This window comes from Xenopus laevis, chromosome 8L (genome assembly GCF_017654675.1).
Source record: "Xenopus laevis strain J_2021 chromosome 8L, Xenopus_laevis_v10.1, whole genome shotgun sequence".
In the NCBI taxonomy this organism is placed as follows: Eukaryota; Metazoa; Chordata; class Amphibia; order Anura; family Pipidae; genus Xenopus; species Xenopus laevis.
In genome coordinates, this window is record NC_054385.1 from 109056812 (window position 1) to 109073611 (window position 16800).

The 16800-nt window shown below is 39.6% G+C and overlaps 1 protein-coding gene across 1 annotated transcript in view; it reads left to right on the forward strand.

Moving 5' to 3' along the window:
* The window catches only part of chp1.L (calcineurin-like EF-hand protein 1 L homeolog), a 28913-nt gene extending 15648 nt beyond the window's left edge, over positions 1-13265 (forward strand). Inside the window, 5 exon segments of the mRNA NM_001091906.1 lie at positions 3291-3371; positions 4632-4753; positions 4863-4924; positions 11075-11197; positions 12545-13265. Coding sequence (NP_001085375.1) covers positions 3291-3371; positions 4632-4753; positions 4863-4924; positions 11075-11197; positions 12545-12598 — 442 coding nt within the window. The 3' untranslated portion in view covers positions 12599-13265.
* The last annotated feature ends 3535 nt before the right edge of the window (positions 13266-16800 follow it).

Here is a 16800-nt window from a genome sequence, read left to right on the forward strand (position 1 = left end):
ACAGGACATTTTATGTTATTTATTAACTAGAATATTTTCAGATAATTCTACTAATTAGGCAATTGCAAGTACTTTTTAATTGGTGCCTCTCCCAGAATTACTTTAAAATGCTATTAAGTACCTGAAAATGTCATTTATGATGTGTAGTGACTACGTAGTGTAGTGTGTCATGCTAAATTCATTAAAAGGCCAATGACCTCCTTTTATTGACCTGTATGCATTTAATGGGGTGGTCATTAACAACCAATAAAAAGGCTGTTAAAGGTTAAAATGCATGTTATCTGTTAATGAATGGCTCAGAGGCTAGAGGACAAACTCTCAAACTGTATTCCGCCCCCCCATTTTTTGATTGTAAGCTTTTGTGAGCAGGGCTCTGATCCAATATCTATTCTGTAAACATTGTTTGCCAAATTATTGTAAAGCCTCTGTTTGTTATATAAATGAATGTAAATTACTGCTTAACTTGCTGGCGCTATATAAATAAATAATGGCAATTATCTGCATCAGCGCTGCACAATATGTTGGTGCTATAATACACATTGGTGCTATAATAAAATGATGCATTAAAGGGATTGTACAGCTTTCAGTTAACTTTTCTCTTCTTTTTTTTTTATTATTATTTGTTTTTTTTTTTTGTTTTTTTAAACTTTTTTTATTCAGCGGTTTGCAGTTTCAGCAATCTGGTTGGTAGTGTCCAAATTACCCTAGCAATCATGGGACTGATTTGAATAATTTGAAAAAATAAATAAATAAATAATGAAGACTAATTGAAAAGTTACATAGAATTAGCGTTCTATAACATGTTAAAATTAAAGGTGAACCACCCCTTTAAGGCAAATCAAGCATTTATCACTCAGAACCATGACCCATAATTCTGAGCAACAAAAGTCAGTGACAATAATAAACATCTGTGCTTGCCGCCAATTGCTATTAAAGTGAATGTGAGACCATTTTCAGTGTTTTGCATCTGTGCTGTGAATTCCTGCAGGGACAACAATCTTGGCATTGCATCACGTGCCAATGACCGAACATTCTGTAATTTGCACCTAAAGCTGATTTGTACATCATACTGCTCTGCTCCTGACCACTCCTTAATAACACACCACTTGCTTTATCTACTGCCCTTTTTAATAAGCCATTTGTCTGTTTATTTAGTCAATGTGACGGAGAGCTGCACTTTGTACCAGTGAAATTAAGTAAATTGTCTACATAGTACTGGGTTGTCTCCGTTTTATAAACTCACATTTTTTTTTTTTTTTTTTTTTTTGTAACATTATAAGAAGCACAAAGGGTTTTTTTTTCTTCTTTTAACAGCTTGGTTGCCTTTTCATCATCAATATGTTTTTTGCACATGAGTAGAGCAAAGTGTTAAGATTTGGAGGCACATTTATTAAGGGTCCAATTTTGAATTCATGAGTTTATTTTTTTTGTTTGTTTGTTTGTTTTGTTTTTTAAACTCTCATAAACTCAAAAATCAACCAATGGAAATTTATGAATAAAATGAATTTTCTCAGTTTGAATTTGATTCGAATTAGAAAAACTCGAATCAAATTGAAAAAAATTTGATTCGAGTTTTTTTTCTCCGAAAAAAACTTGAATGGCAGGAAGGCTGCAGACCTCACCAAAAATGTTTCCTGGACCCCTCCCATTGGCTTATACAGCAATTCGGCAGGTTTAAGGTGGTGAATAATCAAATTTGAGTTTTCTAAAGGGCCGGAGTATGATAAATCTCGAAATTCTAATTAAAACTCAAATCGAGTTTTGATAATTCACAATTCGAATTTTGAGAGTTTTGACCATAAAAAAACCTTTTTTGTTCAGTTGTTTTCAGATTGTTCCCCAGAAAACTACTTTTTTTTTCCAATTACTTTCCATTATTTATTTTTAAGGGCAAGGCCAGACGTGGTGTTTTTATGTTGCATTTTTAAAAAAGAAACGCCGGGTGTAAATACGCCACTGAAACCACACGCGACCGTCAACATGCGTTTTTCAGCACATAGGTTTCTTTTCCCAACATACACTTCTCATTGTTCTCATTGAGAATTTAGACGCCATATTTAAAATACGCTGCGTATTTAGGCAAAGTGTGGTTTCAAATGTGCAGATCCGATAGTCTATTGATTTGGTAGTTTCTTGCCGTATTGGCGTTTCTGCTGAAAAAGCCAATACTGGCGTCCTGTGGGGATTTTGACTTGCAAGCGCCCTGTGTGAATTGCCATGTGTATTCCATTAGTTTCAGTGGTAGTGCAGTTTGTGTGTATTTACGCCTGGCGGAGCTTTTTTAAAAATGCTACGTCTGGCCTTGCCCTTACAGTTTCAGTAATTCAGGTGCAGATTCTGAACTGTTATAATTTTGCAATATTTAATTTATACATTTCCCAGCATCATCTCTGGAGTATTAGTAACTATTGTATCAATTCTAACAGCTGCCTGTAATGAAACCCAGAGATTCTGCTGAGCAGGGACAAAGATAAGAAATGTATCCACTAAATTTTATCAATTTAGAACAGTTTACAGGGTCGGCTACCCCCCCCCCAGAGCTGCTTAACTGTCAGGGCAGATTCGGGGAGATTAGTCGCCTGGTGACAAATCTGAAAACACTAGTTGTTTGAATCCCTTTAATAAATGTGCCCCATAATCTGACAAGGAAAGCTGAATTCTCAGGAGGTGGGGTGCCACTACATGTACTAGAGCTGTTATCCAAAATGCTTGGGGTTTTCTACATAATGGAACTTACCGTAATTTGGATCTTTGTTCCTTAAGTCTACTAGAAAATCATGTAAACCTTAAACAAACCCAATAGGCTGGTTTTGCTTCCAATAAGGATTCATTATATCTAAGTTTGTATCAAATACAAGGTACTGTTTTATTATTACAGACATAATTCTGTAATTGGGAGCTTTCTGGATAACGAATCCCATACATGTACAATGAATTTAGTTGCTAAGTTTATTCCCTGGGGCAGCCCCTCTTCTGAGGGTGGAAATGCACTGGCCCGGGGGATTTTTAAAAAATGCACTACACGACCACCTTACCTTTATTTGCTAGACTGTGATTAGGGCACGTGCAGTGTACTAATGATATTAGTCTAATGCAAGTTGAAAAATGCACAATGGATGCTTAGTAAGCAAAGGTCAGATGACAACATGACTTAATAAATTCACAAGGCTTGTGTATTGGTACCCCCTTTTTACTTGTCATAACCTTTTATTGCTTCCTTGAAAGTAAAAGATTTTTTTCTTTGTCAAGTACTCTGCTTTTGAGTTGATTTATGGTATTCTGTATTTTAGTCGAGAAGATTTCCAGCGGATACCAGAGTTGGCGATTAACCCCCTTGGAGACAGGATTATCAATGCTTTCTTTACTGAAGGGTAAGATTTTGTTTGCTTGTGGGCTGTTCTTTAACGTGCTGTACCTGCCAATGGAAAGCTCGCTTAGGGTGGTGGCAGGTAACAAAAATCCTCTCTACTGCAGGTAACTAATCTCCCCTAAATGCCTTTCCGCCGCAAGAATACGAATAGCCGGCGGGATGGCATATGTATCACAATGGAGATAAATATCTCTGGAGATGTTGCCCATTGCAAGTTATGAACCAATCAGCAATTAGATTTACGCAGTCACCTACAAGTAATAAAACAAAAGCAAAAATCTGATTGGTTGCTATGAGCAACATCTCCAGAGATATTTATCTCCACTTTTAGTAAACACGCCCCTTTGCCATAAGCATGGCCTTCTATTTTTAGGACCACAGGCCCAAAGCTGGCATCATATGCCCAGTTAGTGCTTCAAAATTGTATTCGCTACATAGGCTTTTTTCTGTTATTTTCCACCGTAAACACTTAATCATTCTGCTCTTGCAGCAGGGATAGTCCTAAATCAGCCTTTTGGTGTTTTACTGGTCCTTTAATTGCAAGTAAGAGGGCAGCAAGGACAAGCCAAATTATTCTGATGTCCTGCCAAGTTGTTGTCTAATCTGACTCATAGTTTTTGTGAACTTTCATTTATGACCTCCAGAAGGGCTTATCTTAAGTACAAATTGTTTCCTTCCCGATCAAGCCAGCACATAGACTTCACAGGCATTTTTCCCCACCTGTTTCAAGGCACTTGGGGTTACTTTGCTGCTCTTTAAAGACAGACTTCTCATTTCTCCTTTCTAATGCACTTCTCCATCCTCCTACAGATACTGTAATTAAACTGCTGGGAGTAGTAATTTTTACATTGGTAGCATGTATGCGTGTGTATTTATATGCATGTATTTTAGCCATATCCAATTGTCCTATCAGAGGAAATGCTTGAAATCAAATGGAATTTTAGAGCAAGGGGAAAATGTTTTATAGCTGGTTCAGAATGGAGAAAAATTTGGACCCTAAAACCAGATTGCTGGAGAGCTGCTAAATAATTCAAAAACTCACAAATAATAAAAAATGAAAACCAATTGCAAATTGACGCAGAATATCGCTCTGTTAAAAAAAAAAAAAAAAAAAAAAAAAAGGTAATTCAAAGGTGAACAACCCCTTTAAAATGGATCTTTAGCTTTTTAGCGTTGGAACGAATGTCATACCATGATCTTGCACTACTCCCTTGCTTCTGTATTAGAATTAAGGATTACATAATGTGTTTCTCCCCCGCAGAGAGGACCAGGTGAATTTCCGAGGCTTTATGAGGACTTTGGCACACTTCCGCCCTATTGAAGATAATTCCAAAGATGCAAACAGCCAAGAGCCACTAAACAGCAGAAGCAACAAATTGTTATGTAAGAACTGTTATAAGCATTCTGCTGCAATAAGGCAACGGGCTTTGGCAACTCATGGTCCCATATATTCATTCAAATTGTGTTTCATATGCATCCCTCTTTCTTTTAGTTGCATTCCGTCTCTATGACTTGGACAAAGATGACAAGATCTCCAGGGAGGAACTATTACAGGTACGTTTGCCATTACCTTTTCTAAAGCATAAAATGAATCCGTTAATAGTGCTGCTCCAGCAGAATTCTGCACTGAAATCCATTTCTCAAAAGAGCAACAGATTTTTTTTATATTCAATTTTGAAATCTGACATGGGGCTAGACATTTTGTCAATTTCCCAGCTGCCCCAAGTCATGTGACTTGTGCTCTGATAAACTTCAATCACTCTTTACTGCTGTACTGCAAGTTGGAGTGATATCACCCCCCCTCCCTATCCCCCCCCCCCCAGCAGCCAAACAAAAGAACAATGGGAAGGTAACCAGATAGCAGCTCCCTAACACAAGATAACAGCTGCCTGGTAGATCTAAGAACAACACTCAATAGTAAAAACCCATGTCCCACTGAGACACATTCAGTTACATTGAGAAGGAAAAACAGCAGCCTGCCAGAAAGCATTTCTCTCCTAAAGTGAAGGCACAAGTCACATGACCAGGGGCAGCTGGGAAATTGACAAAATGTCTAGCCCCATGTCAGATTTCAAAATTGAATATAAAAAAATCTGTTTGCTCTTTTGAGAAATGGATTACAGTGCAGAATTCCGCTGGAGCAGCACTATTAACTGATTCATTTTGAAGAAAAAAAAAAACAATTTCCCATGACTGTATCCCTTTAATAAAAGACTACTCTTGCTTCATGCTTGTCAAAAAGAGCATGGCTTCAGTTCCCCTCTCGTATACATCAGAGTAATTCTTGTCGCTAAATCACTTTCTTCCATTTTTAGCTTCATTTTTATATGTTTAAAGCATTAAACATAGAATAATTAAAAATTAAGATTAAAAAATAAAGCCCAATGCAGCATTGACCTGTCATGGATATCTTGAACTTTCAGTATTTTAACCGTGTGTGTTTTATAAACATTCAGCTTTTATGATTTTTTTTTTTTATATATTTATTCAGCTTTTATAAGATTTGTAGAGAAGCACAGACATTAAAATATTCTATGCACTTACTGACCTTTTGCTATTTGTGCAACATGTATTATGTAACACTTTCACAATATTACTTTACTTGCAGATTTGTGGGGTTTTTGTTTTTTTTTTATTTGCTTAGTTAGTCACTATGATAACAAAGATACACTGTGAACAAAATGAATGGTAAAATAGAGCAGAAGTCAGGCCCATTAGGCTAAAAACTACTACAGGTGTATAGCTCCAGACCGTCTCTAGTTGTAAATATGTCCTCACTCTGTTATAAAGATGAATGCAATAATGTATTGTTGTCCAGGCTTTATATCTATTTATATATCTCAATAAAGCCTTATGCACTCACCCAATTAAGGTCACAAGACCTGGTATATGCATAAAAAAAGTAGAAAATGCTGTTGGATAAAAGGACTTAAAATAGCCACTTACCCATAACCACACCCAGTTACCACACCCATACCATGTGACAAAGTCAAAAGTTCAGGCATATATTTCCCAGAGTGCTCCATTATCCAAAACATGATACCTATAAATACAATACATATAACCAACTTGATAGAAATCCCACATTATACTTAGACTGTAAGCTCTATGGGGCAGGGACCTCCTTCCCACTACGTCTCTTACCACATAGCACTTAAGCTCTTTGTCCTATGATTCTGTATATATTTATTATGTGATTTGTCTCCTGTGTGTGTGTGTGTGTGTATATATATATATATATATATATATATATATATATATATATATATATATTACTTTTATGTACTGTACAGCACTACGGCTCCTTAATGGCGCTTTACAAATAAAGTTATACATACACACATAAACACATTATAAATAAATACATACATTTTAAAAACAACCAAATCCAGATAATTTCATATAAAAACAATAATTGTTGACTTTCCAAAAAAGGGTAAAAAAGAGCAATACTCTTTTTTTATTTTATTCAAAATCTGAATCCAATAAGTCTCTTTGCAGCAACATTTGTCCTGTCACCCCTTCTTTTTGGGTTCTGCCATTAAATCAATGCTGGTAAAGCTGAAGGTAGGTGAGGTATAACCATTTTGTAAATGGTGTGTCTATAAAGGGATATCTGTCTTACCTTCAGCAAAAGCTGCTCTCAGAGCTGAACGATGTTTACCCATCCACTCCCTGAGGGTCTTTTCCCTCTACCCTACGTAAGTAAGCTCACGCGGACAGCTAACATGTGCTACATTTATACTGGTGCATGTAATTAGATTTTCAATTCTTATATATTTACCGGAGTGTGGATGTCTAAAAGATCCTCCATTGACCATATTACGACAGGTAGCGCAGCCAAAGCATTTAAAGCACCCAGATTTTAATGGACTTGCTATAACATTGTTTAGGGTCTGAGTGTATTAAAGGAACTGTAACGTGTTTTTTTTTTTTTTTTTTTTTTTTTTTTTTTTTTTACATTCAAAGTATCATTTCTAAATTTATCATAGAAATTTCAAAAGGATGTTTTTTTGTTTTGTTATATAGAAAACTAACCTTACTACTGATAAATTTATTGAGCTCAGGCAGCAGATATCTCCCAGCTCTCGTAGCATACTTCTGGTCAGCTCCTCTCCCTCCCTCTCTCTCTCATGCAGGCTCACCCAGCACCCCATTCCAAAAGTTATTCGGGCTCTGCTGGAGAGGAGAAACGCTCCGTCTTCCATCCCTCTCCCTCTCATTATCCAATAAATTGCTCAGAAAAGGTTTACATTGACTGTTTTAGAGTGATAGTGACACCTCTAGTTTTGTGCTTGGATCTCTACTTTTATTAATAAAAAAAGTTCTGATGTAAACCCACTAATTAGTAAAATATATTGTTTTAACAAAACACTTCACTTCCTCATATTGAAAAGTATATCCCTTCCTGTAGGGGGCGAGTACTACTGCTTTCAGCCTCTCTTATCTTAAGCTGGACATAGATGTTGAGATTTTTCAAAGATCAGATCCTCATCGTGAGACCACGATTTTCTCGGAACGATCGTACGAATCAACTAAAAAGATCAATTTGCCAGGAAAACAAAGGGGAGCTGCCTGCTTGGCCCTCCAAACATAGATAGATTGCACTGGGATCGACAAAGATTTTTGACCTGGCCAATCAATTTCCTGACAGGTGTCAGCCGAAAAATCGTAAGATGTACGATCGTTCGAATCCCACTAACCACACGATAATTTCGAAGGATTGGTCGGGCTTCCCTAAAATCGGTCGTTCGGCAAGAAGAATCGGTGCGTCTATGGGGAGCTTAAAGGGATACTGTCATGGGAAAAAACATTTTTTTCAAAATGAATCCGTTAATAGTGCTGCTCCAGCAGAATTATACACTGAAATCCATTTCTCAAAAGAGCAAACAGATTTTTTTTTTATATTCAATTTTGAAATCTGACATGGGGCTAGACATATTGTCAATTTCCCAGCTGCCCCAAGTCATGTGACTTGTGCCTTCACTTAGCACCATTTCTGAAGTCCATCTGACGTAAAAGTAGGGTTGCACCGAATCCACTATTTTGGATTCGGCCGGAAAACCTGAATCCTGCGCGAAAGATTCGGCCAAATACCGAACCAAACATTTTTTACTTTTGTTTTGTGACAAAAAAAGTTGTGTGATTTCCCTCCCCTAATTTGGAGTCGGTTCGGCCAGGCTGAAGGAATCGCCCGAATCCTGCTGAAAAAGGCCGAATCCCGAACGGAATCCTGTATTCGGTGCATCCCTACTTAAAATGATAGGGACACTTCTCAGGTTATAGCATAACTGAATTCATCAGAATATGCCTATATATCCTTGACCATTTTCCTCAATCTGACCTCTTTCTATGTACATTGGACTCCGACACGTTCGTATGGTCCCTTGGGGCTTGTCATTTAGAGCTGCAGGGCAGGGAGTTAAATGCTTGACCTACAGGAAGAATCCGGCAGCACAGTTAAAGGAGACCCCCCCCCCCCAGCCTAGCTGCTCACCCAGGTAAATGCCCCTAAATTTTTACTTACCCCTCGGTGCAGATTCAGGGCATCAGAGTTCACGGCAGCCATCTTCTTCTTCGGGTCTTTTTCTGGCGCTTTATCGATTTACGTGACTTTAAGCGCATGTGCAGTCATTCGGGACAGGCAGACTGCTCCAACTGGGCATGCGCTGATACAATACTTCCCGAAGAAGAAGATGGCATCCGCGAACTCCGCTGGACAGAATCTGCATGTGGGGTAAGTAAAAAAAGCAGGGGCCTTTACCCAGGGTAGCAGCTGGGGGGGTGGTGGTATTTTTAATAAGGGGTTGAATTCTCCTTTAACGGCTTATACTACGTGGTCACACAGGGTCAGGGTTTACAGCCTCCTTATCACAATGCTGCTGCTTCCTTTCATGTTAAGGTATGTGACTGTACAATAACAATCCTCTGCTCCTCCACCGCACTGCAAAACTCTTATTCTGCCTTACTTGATTATGTGTGGCCCTTGTCTGCCTGCCTTCTTTGAATGATCTGTGCAAGGACTGCTTGCAAGATTTAACTTTAAATGTTAGTGCAGGAAAAGTCAGGCAGGCAGGAAAGGGACACACATATATAACCTAGTAAGAGGGAATGGGTTAAAAGCACCATCTGAAAATAAAACCCAAACCTGAGCAGTGCGGGAGAAGCAATGTTAAGAAAGAGGAGACTTATTTTTTGCAGGAGTGGGTGTTAAAGGGATACTGTCATGGGAAAAAACATTTGGACTAGGTGCTAATGGAAAATAAAGAAATGGGAATGGCACGTGGGGCAATTTTTAAGCTTGTTGTCACTCGTGGCTACTGACAGCATTGACAATGCCCTAGTGATTACTATAGAAGAGAATAGGGCTTGAGACTGAGGGGGCTGACAGTGCTTGAAATCCCCCCCCCCCATGTGGAGTATTCCAAAGGATTACAATTTTCCGAAAAGAAAATTCCTTAACATGAAGGGTTAAAAGGCAGCTCAGCAGTTTTGTTTCCCAGCACATTTAATACTAATGATTAGGGAAGTGGCTAAATGAATCCTAGAGCTGCTCAGTACAATAAAGCAACTGAACACTTTGTCCCTTGTAAATCCATTAAGAACCATTATTGGCAGAAACTTGCTCTGCGAAACTTAATGGAGCTCAACCCTCAAGTGAAATGTGCAACTACATCCTAACAAGATTGCAGTTGATGGCACAAAATGTAATCCACTAGCACCTGGGCTTCTGAAAGACAGTCTAATTGAGCCTTTATGTCCTATTGCCATCGAAATATTAACTTCTGCCTTAATGAAAACCATGGAACCATTGTGACTGGATCAAACGTTCACACAACTGTAGGGGCTCATTTATTAACACTGGGCGAATTTGCCCATGGGTAGTTACCTATAGCAACCAATCAGTGATTAGCTTCTTGAAGCCAGCTGCAAGTAGAACAATGAATGCAGCAAGTTGATTGGTTACTGCCCATGGGCAAATTTGCCCAGTGTTGATATATGACCACCGCCGTTTTAGCACCTTACTGAAGTTCAATGGAACCGTTTTTTTATAACTCGCAACTCAAATGGTATTTTATTTTAGAAAAAAACGAATGGAAAAAATTGATTCTGTGAGTTCAAATTTCTAAACCCAGAAACTCTTAATTGAGCGAGCTTTCAGTGGACAAATACAATTTTTAATCGCTTGAAATCATTCAAGTTTTCGGGCAAAAAATCCATAACCTCAAAGGGCTTTAGATGGTTTATTTTCTGACTTGAGTTATTTCCAGGGTTGGGGTATAATAAATCTTGTGTGTGATATTATAATTTTTTTTATTTATATTTTTTAAACCTGAAAAGAGTTTTGATTAAAAAAAAAACCTCAAAACCTTGAATTTTCATAGAAAAAACAACTCGCACCTAAATGTCCAATTGCTTTTGACTTACTACTAATACTACTACCTACTACTAATACTGCTACTAATACTAGATACTGTATATATCATGACCTGGATAAATGAGAATCTTCCTAGACCTTTTTCATGTACTATTTTGTGTAAACACATAATTCTTACATTGCAAAATATGACACCTCTTAATTATTCTTGTTTCTACCCTGCAGTTTAGCAGTTATCATGCCAGGATGTAACTGTTGTCCACACAGAATATTTTGGATGAATTTGGGTATGAGAATTTCTAATTGGTGCATGCTCTTATTTGCAGGTGCTGCGTATGATGGTGGGTGTGAACATATCGGATGATCAGCTGGGCAGCATTGCTGACCGTACTATTCAGGAAGCTGACCAAGATGGAGACAGTGCTATATCATTCACAGAGTTTGTTAAGGTTAGTATCCATTTTACAAAGCACGTGTGTATACATTGAGGTACCAAGGAGTTCCATGACCACATAAAAGCACAAGGCAGTGGTTTATATACAGGTCATGGAACTCAGAGGTAACTTCTAATGTCCTCATTTTGCAACATGGGGTACTTTATTTATTATACTACACAAGTTTCAGTGAGTCATGTGACAAATGACATCACTAAGCTCAGATTTTAACCGATGACATCACTAAGCACCGTTTATATAAGGATCTAATGTACAGGATATTCATGGCTCTTGTGTATTATCATATAGTGAATAAAGTACCCCCTCTTGTAAATTATAAGGCTATTATAAGTTACCGACGAGTCTCATGACCATATAAAAACGAGGCAACTTCTAATATCCTCATATTTTGCAACATGGTGTACTTTATTTATTATAATACACAAGATTCAGTGAATCGTGACAGAAATGACATCACTACTCACCGTTTATAACTGATGACATCAGTACTCACCGTTTATAAGGATATCAGTTACAAGATATTCATGGCTTTTGTGTATTATATAGTGAATAAAGTACCCCCTCTTGTAAAATATAAGGATGTTATAAGTTACCGAGGAGTTTCATGACCATATAGAAGCACGAGGCCAAGGCCGAGTGTTTTTATACAGGTCATGGAACTCCAAGGTAACTTCTAATGTCCTCCTATTTTGCAACTGGGGGTACTTTATTCATTATAATACACAAGTTTCAGTGAGTCATGTGACAGAAATTATATCACTACTCACCGTTTATAACTGATGACATCAGAACTCACCATTTATAAGGATATAATTTAAAAGATATTCATGGTTTTTGTATATTATAAGGATATAATGTACAGGATATTCATGTCTCTTATTGAGATAATATAATGAATATCAGTGGCGTACAGTAACTACAGTGCGCTGAGCCCCCCTGCAAAACCATCTTCAGAGGGGCCCCCATCCACCCACTCCCTGCCCGACTCCGCCCACTCCCACCTGACTTTTGCCTGCTCCACAACCGACTCCTCCCATGTCACCCGCTCTGTGCCCACTTGTGCTTTGATACCCCGCCACAGTTTAGAGAGTGAATGGGGAAGGATGGGGGTTCTTATTAGCTATATAGGAACAGGTCTCCTTCTATAGTCACGCCACTGATGAATATCCTGGTACTCCTTAAGGTACTAAATACACTTTTATATAATATTATATGATGTGTGTTTTTGCATAGGCATACCAGTCGTTTATTTTATAGTTAGTGGAGTAGGTTTTCCGTTCTGAATTCTCTTGGATGTTTGTAGTATAAATTATTTGTTCCTATTTTTCTTTTCCCCATTAGGTTTTAGAAAAAGTTGATGTAGAGCAGAAAATGAGCATTAGATTCCTACACTGAGCAGACTATAATACAACATGTTGAATATCAGGAATAAGCTCTTTGATCCTGCAGCAGTCCAACTTGAACCTGAAACGTCTGCCCAGTAAAACCAAACTACGTGTTCATAGTAAGAGGAGAAACACAGCGGAATTTAGAGAGCAGTGCTACTGTCCTACAACTATATTTATATATTTCATGCTTTTTTGTCTTCAGTGCAATATTCTTAATCTCTAAAACCATGAACAGTAAAGCATTGATTTCAGAATTGTATTCAGTGCGTATAGTGTAAGACAGGGATGCCTTACTTATGGCCTATGGCTGTCAGGGATGGTGTGAATTCTAGTTAAGCATCTGGGGTCGCCACAGGTAAGACCTAATCAAAGTTGCCTTGTTGACGGGCCTTTGCGTTGTGAATATCTTGAATAAATTCACCAAGAGCCTTTTAAACAATGTAGAATATATATGAAAAATCATTGCCATAATCTTAAGAATCTGCCTGATTTGGGCCATAAGATATTTTTTTTTTTTTTAATGGGGATATTCGCATAATCCATGTAAAGTGTTTCTGTAAAATAGTTTGTCTAAATTAAACAGTATGTTTTGAGCAGAGTTGACAACTTTATTTAAAAAAAAAAAACAAAATTAACTCTGTTCTGACATAAATAAATGGCTATTCTGGACCAAACACTTCTCTTTGTGTATGGTTTTTATCCTCTTCTTCTCCATCTTTAAAAGAGAGGTTTGTATACTTTACTATATTTTCGTTATCAGATGCTCATAAAGTTCAATGAAATAGTGTTATCACCTCATTCACAAACACCCATAAAGTATATTTATGTATTATTACAAACACATGTTTAAAGGTAGCCTGGAAAGTATAGCAGTCTGCACTACATATGTAGTCCTGAACGGGTCCAAATGGAAGGACCCATGCCCAACCCGGATCCACTAATCCCTAACCCGACCCACACCCAACACATCTCCCTACCCAGGGCCGCTATTGGACCCTTTTGTTAAACTTACATTCTGACCCGGGACTTCCGAAAACCAGCAGTGACATCACTCAACAAAACCCTACAACTCTAAGGAGAGTGGGAGGGACCAGTTCCGCACATTAGACAGGTAGCCAGGTGGGTTACCCATGGACTTACAGAGAAAAATAATTACCCTCTTACACCCTGGCTGTTTGATCAACGTGAATTCCCGGTGAAAGAGGAATCGTCGACCTTGTAATCAATGTAGAAGAGATGTAATTCAGCGGCACAACTTGGGTAATGCTGGCAGGGAAACCCCTTGCTAGTTTATTGCGGGATGCAATTGTGGGTACCCCACCCGGTGCAAGACTCCAATGTATGTGTCTTTTACTTAGCTTGTCAATAGCACAGCAACTCACAGCAGATCACTTAATTTCCCACTCCCTTGAATGGAAAATAGCTGCGGGTAAAATAAGGATCGATTGCAAAACCGGTCTACAAAATGTAACCACTTCCTAATGCTAAATCAGAAAAAAATTAAGTGCAATCCAGTAAGCTCAGAATTACTGCATGGCCGTCTCCCTTAGACTCCATTTTAATAAAATAATCCACATTTTTAAAAATGATTTTCTTTTTCTCTGTAATAATAAAACCGTACCTTGTACATGATCCCAACTAAGATAAGATTTTTGATACTCACCGTTCAATCCATTTCTCTGTAGTTGATAGGGGGACACAGGGAACAGCTGGGGTTAAGCTCCACCCTCCGGAGGCAGGACACTTGAATAATTAAAGGGGCGTGACCTAGGGTCTGGCTTAACCCGGTGCTACGCCAACCTATTCAGTTTGTACCAAAGAATCTGCTGAACAATATAATAAAAACTAGCAGAACTGGTAACTGTGTCCCCCTATCGACTACAGAGAAACGGATTTAACAGCGAGGATCAAAAATCCTGTTTTCTCTTGTCGTCTCGGGGACACGGAACAGCTGGGTATTTAACAAAGCAGCCCAGAGAACAGCAGGGTGGGAGCGAGAGAGATTGTGACACATAATTGTACCACAGATTGTAACACCTTGTGGCCAAGGAGGCCTCTGAGGGAGAAGGTGTCTAAACTGTAAATTTTGGAGAATGTGCGAACAGATGACCAGGTGGTCGCTCTGCAGATCTGATCCAGGGATGGTGATTCGCGTCATGCCCAGGTGGAATGTGCTCTCCCCTCATCTAGTGGTGATCTTCCCTTGGAGATGTAGGTCTGACGGATGATTTCCGTCCGCCAACGCGCAAAGATGCTGCCATACCTCTTGGAGGCCCCTTTGGAATTACACACAGCCCTTGGGAACATCGAAATAATGGTACCACATTTTCCTGACTAGTGAAAAGAGGACCATACTTTAGGATAGGAACAACGGGAGTGTGTGTTGAACTGCTTTAACCGCGTGGAAAACTAAGTAAGTTGGCTCACATAGGCACTCTTCTGGCCGATGAAACTACCACTAGGAACACCACCTTCCCAATGAGCCACTTGTCAGTAATGGTCCCCGGTGGTTAGAAAAGAGGGTCCGTTAAGGCTTGTAGGACTAGGCTGAGATCCCATCCTAGGATCGGGAGGCGAAAGGATGGTGCCACATGAGTAACTCCCTGAGGGAAGGTATGAATGGAATCTTCCAGAGCTAGTCAGGAGTGAAAAGTAGCCGATAGTGCTGATATTTGTACCTTCAATGAGCTCAGCTTGAGACCCAACTAAAAACCTTGTTGTAGAGAGGATAAGATTCTTTAAATATTGCACTCGAGGAAGGGTATCTGTGCCTCCTGGCACCAGTTCCAGTAGCTACGCTGTACTTTATGATGTGTTCGATGAGGCGGATTTGCGCGAGTAACATCGTGGCAATGGCCTCTTCGGCTATGTTTCGTTTTCACCAGATGTCTGCTTCAATAGCCATCCTGTCAAGCGAATGGCCCCAGATTGTGATGGACTATGGGCCCCTGACACAGGAGATCGCTCCTGGATTTTAGACATACTGGTTGTGCTGCTGACCTTTCTTGAAGATCGGAGAACCATGCTCTTCTGGACCAAGACAGAGCTATTACATTCACAGTGTAGTGAGATCATTTGATCCTTTTGAAGGCCCAAGGCAACATGGAGGGAAAATGTAGGCTAGCTGGTAGTGCCAATTGAGAGTCATGGCATCCACCCCCAACTGCTAACGGATCCCGCGAGAGAAGATTTCTTCACCTTGCAAATGGTTCTGGAGGCCATCAGGTCGATCTGGGATCGCCCCTAATGACTGACCACTTGTGAGAATACCTCCGGAGAAGCTCCCATTCTCCTGGATCTAGTTGGTTCCAGCTGAGAAAGTCCACTTTCGTGTTGTCCACTCCTGGGACATGAATGGCAAATAGTCTTACCAGGTTGAGTTTCGCCCACCTCAAAATCTGTTCAGCTTCTGCTACAGATGTTTTGCTGCGGGTTCCTATACACTACTGTGGTGGAATGGTCACTCTGTACTCTCACTGATTTTGTATGTAATTGGTGCGTCCAGTGATGGAGAAAAAATCGTACTGTTAGAAGGGAAATTTTGCTTCGGAAGAGAACCATGGCCCTTTACGGATAGGTTGTCCCCTGTTGTCCACCCAGCCCTGTAGGCTGGCTAAAGTGATCTTTTGAGAGAGAGAGAATCTCCCTTCCCTCCGGAAGGGATGTTGGCTTGTCGTGGGTGCAGGTGTATCCGTGCGCCCTCCCCATGGAGGAAACCATCAATCCCAATACCTTCATGGCCAGGTGAGCGGTATGATGCTGGAAGTAAGAGTTTGTTAACCTGATCTCCTATTCTCATCCATTTATTTAGTGGTAGGGTCACCGCTAGACCCAGAAATGTCATCTGGCGGCTTAGGAGTAGACTGGGCTGTCCGGGTTGATGGTCCAGCCGAAGTCTTGGAGCAGTAGATCTGCAATTCTCCCTTGTCCTGGACTTCAGCAGGAGATCTTCCAGGTAGGGTGTCACTGAGATACCTAGCCTTAAGGAGGCTGCGGTCACCACATGAGTTTGGTGAAGACCCTGGGGGAGGGTGACAGCCCGAAGGGAAGGGCCACAACTGATAGTGATAGTTCTTGAAGGCAATTCTCAGGAAGCGACCATGTCCTTGATGTCCAAGGACATCATTAGTAGTTCCGGTTCCATTCCTCACAGAACGTAAGGTCTCCATTTTGAATCGTACGGAACGCATGTGTTTGTAGAGGCATTTC